The sequence below is a fragment of the Trichosurus vulpecula genome, chromosome 2 (genome assembly GCF_011100635.1).
Source record: "Trichosurus vulpecula isolate mTriVul1 chromosome 2, mTriVul1.pri, whole genome shotgun sequence".
Classification (NCBI taxonomy): Eukaryota; Metazoa; Chordata; class Mammalia; order Diprotodontia; family Phalangeridae; genus Trichosurus; species Trichosurus vulpecula.
Window position 1 is genome coordinate 461075049 of NC_050574.1, and position 16749 is coordinate 461091797.

At 37.1% G+C, this 16749-nt stretch overlaps 1 protein-coding gene across 6 annotated transcripts in view; it reads right to left on the reverse strand.

Annotated features, from left to right (window-relative positions):
- DMD (dystrophin) overlaps window positions 1-16749 on the reverse strand; it is a 1925924-nt gene that overhangs the window by 1677820 nt on the left and 231355 nt on the right. For all 6 annotated transcript variants that reach the window (XM_036747778.1, XM_036747779.1, XM_036747772.1 and 3 more), the window contains one exon: window positions 5075-5225. In XM_036747778.1, coding sequence (XP_036603673.1) covers window positions 5075-5225 — 151 coding nt within the window. The remainder of the gene's footprint in view (window positions 1-5074; window positions 5226-16749) is intronic.

Genomic DNA, 16749 nt, shown 5'->3' on the forward strand with positions numbered 1-16749 from the left:
TATTAAAAGAAAATTAAATGGCTACTAACCTTCATTGTGTGATTGATGGGTAGAGATTTGGACAAAGGCTTGGATCGGGGTAGAGAAAGAAAAAAATAATATCTGCTTCAGCCTGACTTTGAGGCAGTGAGGAGTAGCAGGTAATGAGTTCAAGCAGATATCATAAGTTTAATGCAATGAGGCAGTACTCTTAAATCAGAGGAAGTCCAACTTCCTAAAAGCAGCTGGATTTGTAGCAAGATTACTAACATTACTGGAAATTGACTTCCTGACCTAATAAAGATAAGCCCTTGAGTCAAAGGTCAGCCAGAACTGAGGAAAAGGGTGGAATTGATCTTATTTTGCATACTTTACACATGAATGTATGGTGTTCTTAATCAGTGCATATGTATGGGTATCCTTATAAATCTGGTCAGCTGTACCAGTACTATTAGGTGTATCTCACTGACCTCAGACATGGGAACACAAGTTTGAATCTAGCCTCAGATACTTACTAGATGTGACTAAGTAACTGAACAAGTCTGTCTGACTAGCTTCTAGGGTTGTTGGGAAGTATCAAACACAGTATTTGTAAAATGCTTTGTAAACCTCAAAGCACTATATAAGTACTATTATTATTATTTTAAATGGATATTCCTTTATTTGAACTTCTATTCTTTATATGTGGGAGCCTCTCCACAAATCTTTGTTACAATTCCCTGTACCAATTTTCCAAGTGGGGCCTTTACAGGCAATTTAACATTTACTTGTGCCCAAGTCCTGTGGGCCCAACCTACTTGTTTGCCCAACTCCCTCAACACTGTAGTAATAATTAATAATAATAACACTGGTTTAGATCTAAATTTTTGTAGACATATCAGTCACTTTACATTAAGCTGGTTTATACTTATGTCATCTCAAGTAGATGACATCATATTTTGTTTCTAATTGCTCCCAGAGAAAGATTTCCCAATCATTCTTGGCAACTCATTTCTATGATTAATACTACATTCAGGAAGGAGACAATACATTCACTAGATAAAATTTGTGAGACTATGGTGTTTACTAAGCACTTCTTGGGGACATAATGCACTCGCTGTATTCAAACCTGACCATTTTTCTGAAACTTGGAGTCAGGAATGAAAATCACAGAACACCAAACCTAAAAGAGAACTTGGAGATGTCAGTTCAACACCCTCATTTTCTAGATGAGAAAGTGAGGTCCAGAATGATTTAATAACTTGTCCCCAACCACACAGATACTTTGTTAAAGCTAATACTGGGCCACTAGCTAGCTATGACAGAATACCACAATTTCCCCAAAGAAATGAATGCCTTCATCAGTAAACAGTAGCTTTAAGCTCCATCTCATTCTTCCTCTGCCATGTGACACAAGGCTTCCCTTTCAAGGAGTCTCCAATTCACTTTCTGTCCATTAATGACATCTCAATTCCACTTCAGTTTCCAAATCCTCGTGAGTGATTGCCACTCCTTCAGAGGAAATTCTCTAGTTCCTTATCAATTTCCAAGCCTTACTAATAAAAATTGCTCTCTCAGGACTGAAATTACAAGCCTGACTTCTATCTGACACATTCCACAACAGAAATGAGAGGTTCAATCTGCTCAGCTTCCCAGAGGTAATCATTCTTGGGTCCCCTCGTCTTAATAGAAAGCTCAGTTTTCTCCCAAAGGCAATAGTAATGAAAAATGACAGATCACTTCCAAATTTTTCTGCAAATTGAAATTTCTGAAACTACATAAGTCATGAAGGATTTGGTGAATTTAATAGCACTCCCAATAAAGTATCAATTGCATGAGGTAACTTGATTACCAATTTGAGAGCAATGAGTCATCTTCTCGGGATTTCAAGGTAGTTGAATTTCCTGTTGGCCACATAATAAAATGTTATTGAAATGAAGGTAGCAAAGGGCACTGTCACAAAATATGTGGAAGTCTATCTGTAATATTCATATAGCACTAGAAATATTTGCAAACATTTTTATCTTGACCTCCAATTACTGCATAGAGAGAGAACTTTCAAGCATGAGCAGAATTGTAATCCAAGATGAGGATCACAGTCTTTTCTTGCTTTTTCATCAGCATTGGTTTCAATAAAAAAGCTAAAGGTGACCCCAGGATTTGATATATGCCTCCACAGTGCTAAATGGCTTGAATATTACATTACTTGAGGCAAATATGGATGCCTAGGGAAGAGAATACTATTCTAAAGACTTCAGTGACATCCTCATATTTTTATTGTCAAAACTGTGAAAGTTCCCTATTTCATCCATCTACTGTATCCTGCCTGTTCTTTAGGGGAAAACTTGTATATGAATCATGAGAGTTTAACTAATGTTACATTCTGAACATTTTCACCTAAAAAGGGATAGTGCATTTATCTTTTTTGGTTTAAATACAGCAAAGGTTAAAAAAAAAGATCACCTTTGTTAATGTGTACTTCTGAAAAACTAACATTTTTTAAAAAATGTGACTAAGAGTTCTGTTAATTCTTTGGTCCATATCGACCACAACAATTTACAATCAATTTTGTTTTTTTCTGCCCCCTCCCTCATAGCATGTCTTAACTTTTATTTAACTTTGCAATGTGGATTTAAGCAATATACCTGCAAGTGATTGCAATTTAAGAATTTTCTTTTTTAATAATGTCATATCTATCCTGGAAGATAGAAAATTTGCTCCCCAGTTTCAAGTTCCCTCTACTACTTCTCTTTCATATTAGTCAATGCCACAGCCTCCTCATCTAGCAATAATTTCCTTTGTGGAGAAAAGGGCCGCTTTTATGCACTATGTATGTATGTATGTATCTATCTATCTATCTATCTATCTATCTATCATCTATCCATCAATCTATCTGTCTCTTCTGTCTATTTTTGCTTGTCAGTGGAGTGTGACAGTTCAGCTTTCAATGCAAAGGAGGTGGTTGCATCATAAGTGTAGGGTGCTTTGGGATTCCACTGTTTACTCTGCCACATCTACTGAAAAATCTACAGTGAGGTGTACCTGTCTATCAAAACATCCTGGCCTCATATGCTCTCTGTTGAGTCTCAAAACAGCTTCCTCTCCAATTGCCCCTTTCCTTTCTAGCTGACCCTACAAATGCTGTGTTTGGCCATGTAGAAAAATACCAATTATAATCCCTTTCAAGACCTGCTTACCATTTATGATTAATTACCATGTAGTACAAGAATGGCAATGCACATTATTAGATGCCTGTCATTTTTTACTTTGGTGTATGTTTTATTCTATCCAAAAATTAAATTGTGTTTATGCGTGTTAAATTTTCATAGTTGGTTTCCAATGTAGCAGGGTCCTTTGCTTATAACTCAAAATAAATAAAAGAGAAGACAGTGCTAGTTGTCCTTGGTAAACATAAAGGATATGTACATAATGAACAATCTATATATGAGAAGGAAATTTAAGTTGAAATGCCTGCCAGTGGGTAACACTTGTAGAATTGCTATCTTTGGGAAAGACATTAAGCATGCTACTTGAAGCTGGGATAGCTAACTAGGATAATTAAAATTATAACCTGTGTCTGCATATCTATAACTACAGTAGGAAGACAGAGTCTTGCCCTAAGATGCTGAAATTTAGATGGCACTGAGAACACTCACAGTCCTACAGTACGGGAATAACAAGTGAGCTTTATTCTGTGTAAGCAAGAATAATTAATTAAAAAAGGATCATATTAGATGAAAAGCTACCTTTCTTCAGTAACCAGAGCCCCAGATGAGCTCTTTACCTAACCAAAGTCTCTGTGATCCTTCAAGTGAATTTATGCTAAAAAGCTGATATGAAGGTACATTTTGTATGATTTGCTTTGACCAAAAACTTGCTAGTTAATGGCTCTTAACTGGCTAACATCAAAGGCAGAAAAAGGCAGTCTTGGCAAAGTTTGCTAGTTTTTAAAGTGATAGGGCTGCTTCTCTTGGCCAGTGCTGGCCTTGAGCTCTATCCTGACTTTGTTTTTTTTTTTTTGTTTTTTGTTTTTTTGTTTTTGTAACGCCAGTAGGGTTCAGTCCCATTTGCCAGAGCAAGGGATAGGAGGATAAGGAAAAGTCTTATGGTCTGAGCAATTAAGAATGCTGTGAGATCCCAAAGTCTTAAACCCATAGCATAGCTTCTAACAATAGTCACTGTGGAACCATGGTGGGAGAGAGAGAAAGAAGGACAAACTGCAAGAAAGAGAACTGAGGAAGGCTAAGTCTTCCTCCATTAATAGCCACAGTAAGGAAGCAGACCAAAATTCAGCAGGCATTCTGTAATAACAACAAAAATCCTTATATAACTAAGATACACACACACACACATATATATATTACACACACATATATATATTTACATACTTTATATATATACATATATACATGTTCACATATTCCATATATTTAAACCCACATATTCCTGTGCATACTCCCATAGACTCATGGTTCTCCCCAAAAGTCCACTTGTCACATCTCAACAACAAGGTTCTGGAATACTTTGAACACTTAACTATGCATAAAATACAATGAGCTTTGTCTTACAGAAATAATGAGGCTATCAAGCTCATTCCAAATGACTAAAAATGCTTGCTGGCTACAGAGTTCATAGTAGCAAATGAACATAGAGATAAAAGAAATATAATGTGGGAATAATAAAATCCAAAGATGTTGCATTTTATAGCAAAATGCTATTGTAATTGCATATTTTGTTTAGAATTTAACTGAGGTTTTAGACTTTTAGACATGAGAATTTAAGGAAAACTATAAAGAAATCTCAATCATCTAAAAAGTGAATTGCAGTCTACTCTCTAAAGAATCTTCCAGGTAAGTCAGGAAATTTAAATAAATTCCATATTCCCACTGTTTTACTCTGGCCATACGTCTGGATTGTTTTCAAATATGAATAGCCCATTCTGATATTACTTGAATGAAGGAAAGCTCAAATAATCAACATATAACATTTTTTTAAAAAATTCTGAGCAGAAACCTTGTAGCATTTTTCATAAATATGCAATGTACTTAGGTATATACACATAAACATATTCATACATTCCAACAGTAGAGAAAATGACATAGCTTTTATATCTAACCTTATGTTGTTGGATTTGGCGTTTTAGGTCTTCAAGATCAGGACCTAGGGGCTCTGACTCCATTTTCTTTGTCCTGGCTTCAGTTTCTGATAACCAGTCAGTTAAGTGTGTTAGTTGCTGGTTCTGAAGATCCATTAAAACTTTATGTAAACTGAAAAATGAAAACAAGTAAATTATCATCTAAACTAAATATGATTTAATTATTAATATTCATATTACAGTGCAGCAAAATATTGTTTAATAGGTTTTTGCTATGTATTTCTATATCAGAATCTTATATAAATTATCTTAAGTAATTAGAATGACATATAACCAGATAGTTGATCACTAGGTGATGAGTTCTATTCCTAAAGGTATAAAGGGGAGGGAAGATAGTGTTCTACAATAGTGAGATGATTACTTATATGTACTCGCATGAAATTATATATCTTTGAAGTATCAAATGATATCACAGTAATTATCATAGTAATTACCATAGTAAGTATCAATACATTATCACAATATTTATTCTTTCCAAATATGTAAAATAGCTAACAATTTCTTGTTCTGATGCCACTAGAAATATCTAACTGAAACATCAGCTTCTATAAATAAACTAGTGGTTAGCTATTATACATGCACAGATAAATATACATTATATATGATGTTAACTATATATAATATAAACATATATAGTATAACATATATAACATTGCTATATTGTTATATATAACATATAATATTGTTATATTATAACAATATAAATCTCATGTATCAATGCATTATATGTGTATGTTCATACTGTTTCTTCTCTAATGAACACTGTGGTCTAATGGAAAGAGGGCCAGTTTTGGACTTAAAAAAGTCCTTGGGTTCAAGTCCTGCTTCTGACATCAACTAATTGTATGACCATGAGGAGTCACTCAATATTTATTTTTCCCAGGCAACTCTATAAGACTCTACATTACATATGCATTAATGAGTGTGATCTCCAGTAATGGAAGGAATTTACAAACTTCAAGTCAAGCATGCCAATGGCATCATAGGCCTATGAGACCATGCCTACCTTTTTTCTTCCTAGTTCATTGTTACAGACTTAAGGATGAAAAACTTCCATAGAATTTGGAACACAATTGAGCTGTCCACTTAAAGAAAAAATCAAATTCCAAATTCAAAAAAATGCAACAAAATAGCCTATGATAATTCACATTTGAAAAACGATTATTCATTTTGTAAAAACCTTTCCTGCAGAGTGAATGCATTCTACTCTGCATCTGCTGCTCCACCTGATTTCAGCTTCACAGAATAAGATGCCTCTCCCATTAAATTCATTATCTCTAATCTCATCACCATGCTGCTATCTCCAGCCCTGATTCACACCACCTGCCTCAGCCACGTCTCCCTTCTGTTTGGAGGGCTGGAGTACCAAAATCCTCCTAATGCCTTCCTTTATAGAGGGAAGAAATTTGACTTTGTTGGCCTACTCCAGTCTGCACACACTGCTCTGACTGCCTTCAACTCCTAGGAACAAGATGGCCCTCTGTTGGTAAACAAAATGGGCTCTTAGCACTCATTTCAACCAAGTGCCCTTGAAGAGTTTCACCTTTGTTTCCTTGATTAGATTGGGAGTCCTTGGTGACCTTGCCTCAGGGGAGGGCCTAGTTTACACATGAGTTTGAGTGACATATTTGGGACATCAGAGGCTTTTAGACCACATTGGTTTAAGTCACCTCTTTGTGATGATTCTAGATCATGTGGGTGAGTCGCATGTGTGACTCACCCTTGACCCTGAAAAAGGTATAAAACCAGGGGCTGGCTTTCTCTTTTTCAGGGCCAGCCCTTGTTATGAGCTCCTGGGCTGAACCTAGATGTTGGTAACTATGAATTGTATTTGGTCTGTCTGTCGATGTTTGTAGTTTTAATTTGTTTATATTTGCTCTGAAGTTCAGGGTGCTGGCTTTTTCCCCTGAACTAAGTGAGTGATATTTGTATGCTGAATTAAAGTAAGCTTGTCAACCCCTTAACATTGCTTTCCTTAGTAAAGCAGATCAAAAGAACCTGGGCTTTTGCGGCATGCTGGTAGCATGCTTGTTGTTGGGTTTGTGTTGGTCTTTCACCCCCACAACAGCTACTAGCTAGACTGTTGAAACAGGCCCCTAGTCTTCTAGATTGTAAGTTCTTTGAAGGCAGGGACTACATTTCTTTATACAAATTGAATCTCCAAAGCTTAGCATCGTAGCTGGCACAAAGTAGCTACTTAGTAATTATTTGCTGGATTGGATTGGTCATTTAAATTGGAGTCTCCTTTCTGGATTTAATAGAAAGTGATTTACCTGTAACTTTTTAGCAACACAGCTCTTATAGAGACTGAATTTTAATGTACAACCCCCTGCCTAAAGTTATATTTTTTTACTTTATTAAAAAGGGTATAAAAAGATTGTTATTATTTGTTTGTTTGTTTTTTTTTTCCTTTATGGGGAGATTCTCTGCTCTAGCATCTTTCAAATATGGAATCAAACATTGAAACTTGCTAGAATTAAAATCTTGAACAGGAGATACAATAACACTTTTTGCAAAATAAATCTTTGACTTTATAAAACAAGAGTATCCCTAAAGAACTGATCTGATAATAAGACATTTAAATTATCATATAAGATGTAGTTGCTTGTATTTGTTGAGTGAAATTTCTCCTTATGTTTTCTTACACCATGATATCAAGTAAACTTGAAATGTCCTAACATATTTATATTAAAACTCAAAAGAGGGCTCCAGAATTTTTTCCTTAAGAAATGTGTCAAACTTTGAGTCAGTAGAACACTTTATGATGACTTAGCTGTTTTCTATAATTGTTAGAACTAATATATTATTTCTGAACATTTTCAGCTTTTAATTTTGATTTTAATGATGTTTAATATAAAAAAATTCACTTAATTTCCCCCCCACACTATTGTTAATTCCTGTTTACTAATAAGCTCATTATCCAATTTATAAATTTTAAAACCTTGGTTGTTGGCCAGGTGGGATGGGAGTAATTTTTATTTTCAGTGTTTTTAGAGATTTTTCTTTTTTTTAATTGAGTTGTGTAAGACCTTAGGTAACCTGTAGTACAACTTCCATCTTTCAAAGATGGGGAAACTGAGGCAGGAAATGATGAATTCACTTGCTCAATATCACATAACTAGTTAATTATAGAACTAGAACTCAAGTCTTATGATCAAGAAGTTTTCACTAGGCACTATTAGCAATATACTAAGCTAAAAGCAGATGAGAAAAACAAAAGGCAAAACATAGCCCTGCCCTCTAGGAACTCACATTCTAATGCAGAAACCAATATGAAAACAACTTGTACATATTAAGTTCAGTAAGGTGTTTTGTAGTGTTTCAATATTCTGGGCTGTTGCAAATTCTCCTCGTTGGGGAGGCTGGAGAGCTTACTTCGAATTCAAATTTGTTGTTGTTGCTATTGGTTTTGTTATTTGTCCTCATGCTAGAAGAGAACTAAACTGACATCATGATGTACAGCACATCTGGCTGTGGCTGATCATACCAGTATGGGCTCAGAAGGCTCTTCCATAGGTAGAGCACGAATTGTCTGCGCAACCATTTGGAAGGCAGATGTCTCTAAATCTATGCATCTCGCTTTTCTTTGAGCTACTATAATTCTTTGCTCATAGAGCACAACACTTTCTTTGATGTGGGCATGCCATGCTGGGTGATCCTGTGTCGGCATCTCCCGTGTCTCCCATTCAATATTAAAGTTCTTCAGAGAGACCTTGAAAGTGTCCTTGTATCTCTTCTTTTGACCACCACATGAGCACCTGCCTTATGTGAGTTCTCACGTTTGGCATTTGAACAATGTGGCCAGTCCACTGTAGCTGCACTCGCTGTAGCAGAGTTTGAGTGGTTGGCAATTTAGCTCAAAGAAGGACCTTAGTGTCCAGTATCCTATCTTGCACAGTCTTCCTACAACGATTCAAATGGAAGTAAATCAGTTTTCTGGAATGGTGCTGGTATACTTTCCAGGTTTCACAGGCATACAATAATGAGGTCAGCACAATGGCTCTGTAGACCTTCGGTTTGGTCAGCCATCTAATACCTCTTCTCTCCCACAACTTTCCTCCAGAGCCTCCTACTCCTCTGGCAATGTGTGTGTCAACCTCACCATCTATGTGAACATTGCTGGAAAGCACACTGCCAAGGGAAGTGAACTTACCCACAGCATTCAAAATTCTCCATTTGCTGTAACTGATGATTCCAAGTATGGATGATGCAGTGCTAGCTGGTGGAGAACTTCTGTTTTCTTGGTGTTAATTGTTAGTCCAAAATTAGCACAAACAGCAGAGAACTCATCCATATTTTGTTGCATCTCACCTTCAGAGGCTGCCTAGTCATCTGCAAACAAAAAGTTGTGCACCAACTCTTTCTCCCCTTTAGTTTTGATTTTGTAGCTTTTTCAACTTTTCAATTTACCATCGGTGTTGGCAAATGAATTTGATGCTGTTTTGGATGGATCTCATTGAAGGCATCTGACAACATCAGTGAAAAACATGCTAAAAAGCATGGGAGCAAGCACAGAGCCATGCTTCACTCCATTGGTGACTGAGAAAGCATGAGAGCATCGTCCATTATCCAGATCCCATGCAAGCATGCCATCATGAGATTTGGCATTCATACTGATGAACTTCTCCAGGCAGCCAAATTTTGCTATGATCTTCTTCAGGTCCTCATGACTGACAACATCAAAGGCATTGGTTAGAATGATGGATCTTGTGTACAGACCTCTGTTATGCTCGTGCCATTTCTCCTAGAGATGTTGGGCAGTAAACACTATGTTGAAGGTTCCTCAGTGTTTTATGAAGCCACATTGGTTTTCCAATAGATGTCCATACAAGTGGAAGATCAGCCAATTAAGGAGGATGCTGGAAAAAAATCTTGTCAGGAATGACTGAGAGACCCCCTGGACTTGTCACAGGCCAATTTATTTCCTTTAGCTTTATATAGATGGACAATAGAGGCATCCTTGAACTGGTTCTGGGTAGCTAACTCAAAGATGAATGAAGCTCTGACTTTGAATACCTCTCTTTAGAGGTATTCAAAAGAGGACTGGTGACTAGAGACTCAATCACTCTGTTTGTTCTTGGTGGATCTCTTTGATTCCTTCACTGATGGTGTCCAATGAGAGACAAGACTGTAAAGGGAGGGGCCTTGGGCATTCTTACCTCTGAGGCCACGTGACCACATGAAAACAGACCTCAGTTCTTTGCCTGTCTCAGGACTTGTTTTTCCATTTTAAATGAAAGGATTAGAGTTGAAAACCTTATGACATGATTGAAATGACAAGAAGGTTCATACAGAAAATGACCATACGCATGTAAATTCTTTAGATTCTTCCAGTCTAGTCCCATGCAGTCTCTATCCAAGGGCTTCTATTCTTTCACATAAAATCAGGGAATAATTTTCCAGTGACTGTCATGGATGGAATGACCTCAAAGGAACATCACAGCAGAAGACTGGGGGAGAATTCCCAGTCAGAGACGGCCTGCAATTCTATGGTTCACATGTCTGAGCATTTTGTCTATAAAATTATCCAAAACGTCTACTCTGCTAAAAACTGCCTCTCCTCATTCTGAGACAGTCCACTAATCAACTAGATTTTACCACTATCCTCAGAGGGCTACAACATTTTCCAGATACATGTGATTGCCTCTAACAGGAGGAGCCAAGGCTGAGAATGTGCTTCAAACATATAATTTAAATATTTATTTCCATCTGCTGAACATTGCCCCCACTCTCTTGAGCTCCCTATTGGACACATTCTTCTTAGTTGACTCAACTGATGATAATTGCACAGTGTTTCTTCCTGTTTGCTTCCTGTTAGGCAAGTGTATCTTAAAGCTGTAAGCATTATCAGTTATAAGGAGCCCAATATAATGAAAGCTGGAATCTTGAAAGTGATCTAACAATTAGTCCAGGCTGGAGTTATCCAGCTGACTCCAGGAATAAAACCTGTCAGATGGGTAAGGAGAGAAAACTAAAAAAAGTAAGGTCTAGTTCCCTCTAGGACCTCTGCAACATGTAAATTTTCTACTTCAATATGTTATTGTGATCTTCTTGTAAATATCCTTATAGTATTCAGTAGTTAAATGTTTAAAACCCCATAAAGAAGGGTTTTGTACTAAGAAGCGAGCATTTGCCTTATCTTGTCTGATACCAGGACTCCATGTCACTTCCTGGATATTTCTAGACCATGCTACCTTTACTCCTGCAATCTCTTTAACTAGGTGGCTTAGCGTATCCAGCTGGATGTGGAGTCAGAAAGACTTGAGTTCAAATCCAACCTATGACATGTCCTAATTGTGTGACCCTGGGAAAATCACTTAACCTCTCTTTTCCTCAGTTTCAAAGTAGTTATAATAACAGCTTACTAATACCAGGTTGCCGTGATCAAATTAGTAAGTATTTACGAAGCACTTAGCCCTGTACCTGACATAATTGTCATTCAGTCATTTTTCACTTGTGTTTAAACCTTTGTGACCCCATTTGGGGTTTTATTGACAAAGATACTGGAGTGAGTTGCTGTATTCTTCTCCAACTTGTTTTACAGATTAGAAAACTGAGGCAAATAGGGTTAAGTGTCTTGCCAGAGTCACACAGCTAGTAAGTGTCTGAAGCCAGATTTTAACTCAGGAAGTCTTTCCGGACTCCAGGCTGGGCATTCTATCTACTGAGCCACCTAGCGGCTTGGCCTGACATAGCAGGCCCTGAATATCCTCTCCCTTCTCTCTTCCTTCCCTTCCCATCAGGATTACCTGGTCTCTATACTCTGACAGGTGATTTTTCCACGTTAGCTTGCCTAGAATGAAGATTCCACATCATTTTCTGGCCATTTCCAAGCCAGACTGCAACATACTACAGTCACTGTTTTTCCTTTTTAAAATTTGACTTTATTTATTGTCTTCCTAATTGGAATATGAGCTTCTTGAGGTCAGGAACTATCTGACTTGCTTGCATTTATATTCCCAGGACTTAGCACAGTGTTTGGCACATAGTAACTGCTTAATAAATTATTCATCATTCATCATTCAAAAAGTCTTCTCTCACAAGTTAAACTGGAGAGCTGAATGATGAAAAATGGTGATAGAAAAAAAAAGCTGGTGAAAGAAAGAAGCTAATGAGCCAAGTCCTAGGGCCAGGTAAATGAAGGGAAGCAAGCTGGGATACGTGTCTCAAATCATTCTGTCTAATTAGTTCCATGAAGAAAGGGTTTGCTAAACAAAGGTAAATGTTAGCCTAGGTGCTGTCTGAATTACCTCCAAATCCAAATTAGTGAACTGTGAATTAAGAAGGTTTCAGTGCTAACTTACTGTCACCTTTAAGCCCCAACAGTGAAATTCAATGCCAATTTTACTAGTGTTGTTACAATTTAAAAATAACTCCTAGCTACCTCCTTAAGAGGGAGTATGGTGTATGAGTTAGACATCTAGACTTGAATCCAAGAAAACTTCAGTTTATGTCCTTGTTTTGACCCATACTGTCTCTGTTTCTTGGTGCAGTAGGTGAATAAATCCAATATAAATTTCAGAGGCACTGCTGATTTGCATCGGTAAGGAGTATCTCCTCTTTTGGAAGTCTCCTACGACAAAGAAATAATAAGTCCAATCCCCCGTGGGTCAAGAATTGTGTCTCAATTCTTAGGCTTCAATGCCACCACTAATGATCATCTCTGTTGTTGAGTAAACTGATCATTTTATAATTTATGTGATACAAAAGCAGAAAAAACAAAAATTTGATATAGTTTGCAAGTCAAAGTTAAACTTCTTGTTCATAAACCAAAAATAATCAATGAATTAAATGAACATGAAATACCCAATACATTGTAAACACATAAGACTATTCCCTGGAGTCTTTTTTAGTCAGCTATTTAAAAAGCTGTCTCTCATTTCCATTTCACACTTCATATATGAAATAAGCATCAGGAGAACAGGCAAGAGGGTAAAATCATACATTACTCTCTATCTTGGAGGCATATTTAAGTGCTTTGGGATATATAACTAGCTATAGAGAAAGATTATCATTAACTGTTTCATTTTACTTCCTCTTAGTCAATCGAAATCATTTAAGTTGAAAAAACTTGGATTTAGTATGTTTCATTTAAAAAACAAACACTGTTTTAAACAAGAATTTGATTTGGAAATTATGTTTTTTTTTAAATTATACTACATGCTTTGAAGCCATGCTTTTCTTTAGATGTGTGGTATTTCTTGAAAGGTAAAAATATCTTATCTAAAATAAGTAAAAAAACAATACCTTAAAATAAAACAATTAGCCTTTGGTGATACTTTGACTTTTGTAAATATGGCAAAGGAACATAATAAAGGCATATTTTGATGTGTCTGAAGACAGAATGACAGTTATGGATGGACCCTATGTAAGCACATTCATGTTTTTCAACTGCAAATGTTTGCAGCATTTATCGAAACTCAATGGGGAAAAACGGAATTTAATGAGCCTATAATCAGAATAAGGATGAGTTTCAGAAAACATTTAAACCCATATTTTTCAGATAATTTAGAAATATTATTTTTGTACAATCATTTGACCACTAGTTTATAGTACAGAAATAATGTTCTGAAAAGTCAATACCTATCCTTGTCTGGTGTCTGTTGTACAGGAAAAATAAAAAAAGGAACCACAGAATAAAACACTTTAAATTATAATATTGATTTGAATGCTTATAATTACTTCCATGATGCAACAAAATTACTACATAAACAGCTATCCTCACACTATTACTATAAATAACCCCTGAACCAAACATCTTAACTCCTATTCTTAATGTAAGGGATTTCTTTGGTAAGATTCAGAGAATTTTAGTCCAGAATCTTAGTTTAGTTTCCTCATTTCACTGATAAAGGAAACTGAAGCCCCAGGTAGAATGAATGACTTGCCTTAGGGTTATATACCTCACTTTATACTACGTCTAAATTAACCATTTAAATCAAAATGACCAGTTAATTAAAATAATTAAAATGATGTATTCATTCTGTCAAATCAACCTATTAACATATAGTTGCAGTGTCCTTTTTTATTGATCTCACTCTCTATTTACTAACCTACAAATTCTCAGGCTTATATATGATTTATTCATTCAAAAACATTTATTAAATACCTACATTATTATGTTCAAGGCCCTGGGAATACAGAGGGGAAAAATCCCTGTTTTTGAGGAGCTCATATTCCACTTAAGGAATATAAAATGTTTATATTAATATTAAATGTATATAAAGTAAATCTTAGGAAGGGGAAGGAAATAAGCATGTATATAGATAGTATCTATCATATTCAAGGCACTGTGTTAAGTGTCTTTTTTCTTTTAAACAAATATCATCTTACTTCATCCTCAAAACAACAACCTTGAGAGTACATTTAGGGTTAGGTGCTATTGCCTAGAAAATTGGTCCTGCAGTCAGGAAGGCTTGAGTTCTAATGTGACCTCAGATGTTTATGAGCATGTTTAACCTTGGACAAGTGGTATCATCTCTGTTTGCCTCTGTTTCCTCAACTGTAAAATGAGGATAATAGCACCTAACTCTCAGGGTTGTTGCTGAGAGGGTCAAATGAAATAATATTTGGAAAGTGCTTAGCACAGAGCCTGTACATAGTAGGTGCTACATAAGTACTAGCTAATATTAGTACTTATGGGTAATATCCCACGCAAAGGCATGAAGGTATAAGATGATGTTGCCTACAAGCATCAGCAAGTAGACCAGTATGAGAAGTCAGCCTGTACAAATTTGATCTAGAAATATCCTGGAGTGGGGGTGGAGCCAGGATGGCGGCTGGAAAGCAGGGACTAGTGTGAGCTCCCCGCCAAGTCCCCCCAAAAACCTATAAAAAATGGCTCTGAACCAATTCTAGAACTGCAGAACCCACAAAATAGCAGAGGGAAGCAGGGAACCAGCCCAGGACAGCCTGGATGGTCGCTGGGTAAGGTCTATCACGCACAGAGCTGGGAGCAGAGTGGAGCAGAGCCCAGGGTGAGCCACGCGGACCAACCAGACCAGGAGCCTGGCGGAGCAGGCCCTAGCACCCTGAATCAGTGAGCTCCAGCAGCTACCAGACTTCACAACCCACAAACACCAAAGACAACAGAGAAGGTTAGTGGGAAAAGCTACTGGGGACAGGGTGATAGAGTTCAAGGTTCAGCCACTGCCCTGGGGGCAGCCCAGGTGAGGCAGCTACATAACTACAGCTGCAGTTGCTTCCAGCCCTAGGCCCACCTGGTGGGAGGAATTAAGTGGTGGATCAGAGCAGGGGTGAAGAGCCTGCTGAAGATCTGAGTCTAGTCCAGGTTGGGGGTTCTTGGGGAAGGAGGAGTGCTGGTATGGCAGAGCTGGCTGTAATAGCTCTGAAAACAACAGCACATTCAATCAAGCTTGGAACAAAGTACTCTTTACAAGCAGTCATACCCTGCTGAAAAACTCAAGGGTCAAGTAAGTTGGCTGGGAACATGGCCAGGCAGCAAAAATGCACCCAGATTCAGTCTCAGACTTTGGAATCTTTCTTTGGTGACAAAGAAGACCAAAACATAAAGCCAGAAGAAGTCAACAAAGTCAAAGAGCCTACAACAAAAGCCTCCAAGAAAAACATGAACTGGTCTCAGACCATGGAAGAGGTCAAAAAGGATTTGGAAAAGCAAGTTAGAGAAGTAGAGGAAAAATTGGGAAGAGAAATGAGAAGGATGCGAGAAAACCATGAAAAACAAGTCAATGACTTGCTAAAGGAGACCCAAAAAAATACTGAAAAATATACTGAAGAAAACACCTTAAAATTGACTAACTCAAATGGCAAAAGAGCTCCAAAAAGCCAATGAGGAGAAGAATGCCTTGAAAGGCAAAATTAGACAAATAGAAAAGGAGGTCCAAAAGACCACTGAAGAAAAAACTACCTTAAAAATTAGAAAGGAGCAAGTGGAAGCTAGTGACTTCATGAGAAATCAAGATATTATAAAACAGAACCAAAGGAAGGAAAAAGTGGAAGACAATGTCAAATATCTCATTAGAAAAACTACTGATTTGGAAAATAGATCCAGGAGAGATAATTTAAAGATTATTGGGCTACCTGAAAGCCATGATCAAAACAAGAGCCTAGATATCATCTTTCAAGAAATTATCAAGGAGAACTGGCCTGATATTCTAGAGCCACAGGGCAAAATAGAAATTGAAAGAATCCACGGATCACCTCCTCAAATAGATCCCAGAAAGAAATCTCCTAGAATTATCCTGGAGCAATGTACTGTATTTTGTATGTTGTCTCACTGTTTAGATTGTGAGCTCAAGGGGAGAGATTGTCTTTTGTGTTTCTTTGTATCAGCAGCTCTCAGTATAGTGCCTAGCACATAATAGGAAGTAAATAATTACTCCATAACTGATTGACCAATAACTGACATGGCCATTTAATCTCAACAGAGATTGAGGTGACAATAGCCTTTGTATTAAAGCTTGGTGTTATGACCATCACTGAGTGGGATACCTTCTTGTCATAAATGAATACTATGTGGATAGATTCATGGTGCTACATTGTGGGGACAAACCGATTGATTATGAAATGGAGGGAAAGAGAGAAGGGATCTTGGGTAAAGGGGGTGGGGAGACTGAGGCTCCTGAGCAATATGGAGGGTCCTGGCTTCTGTGACT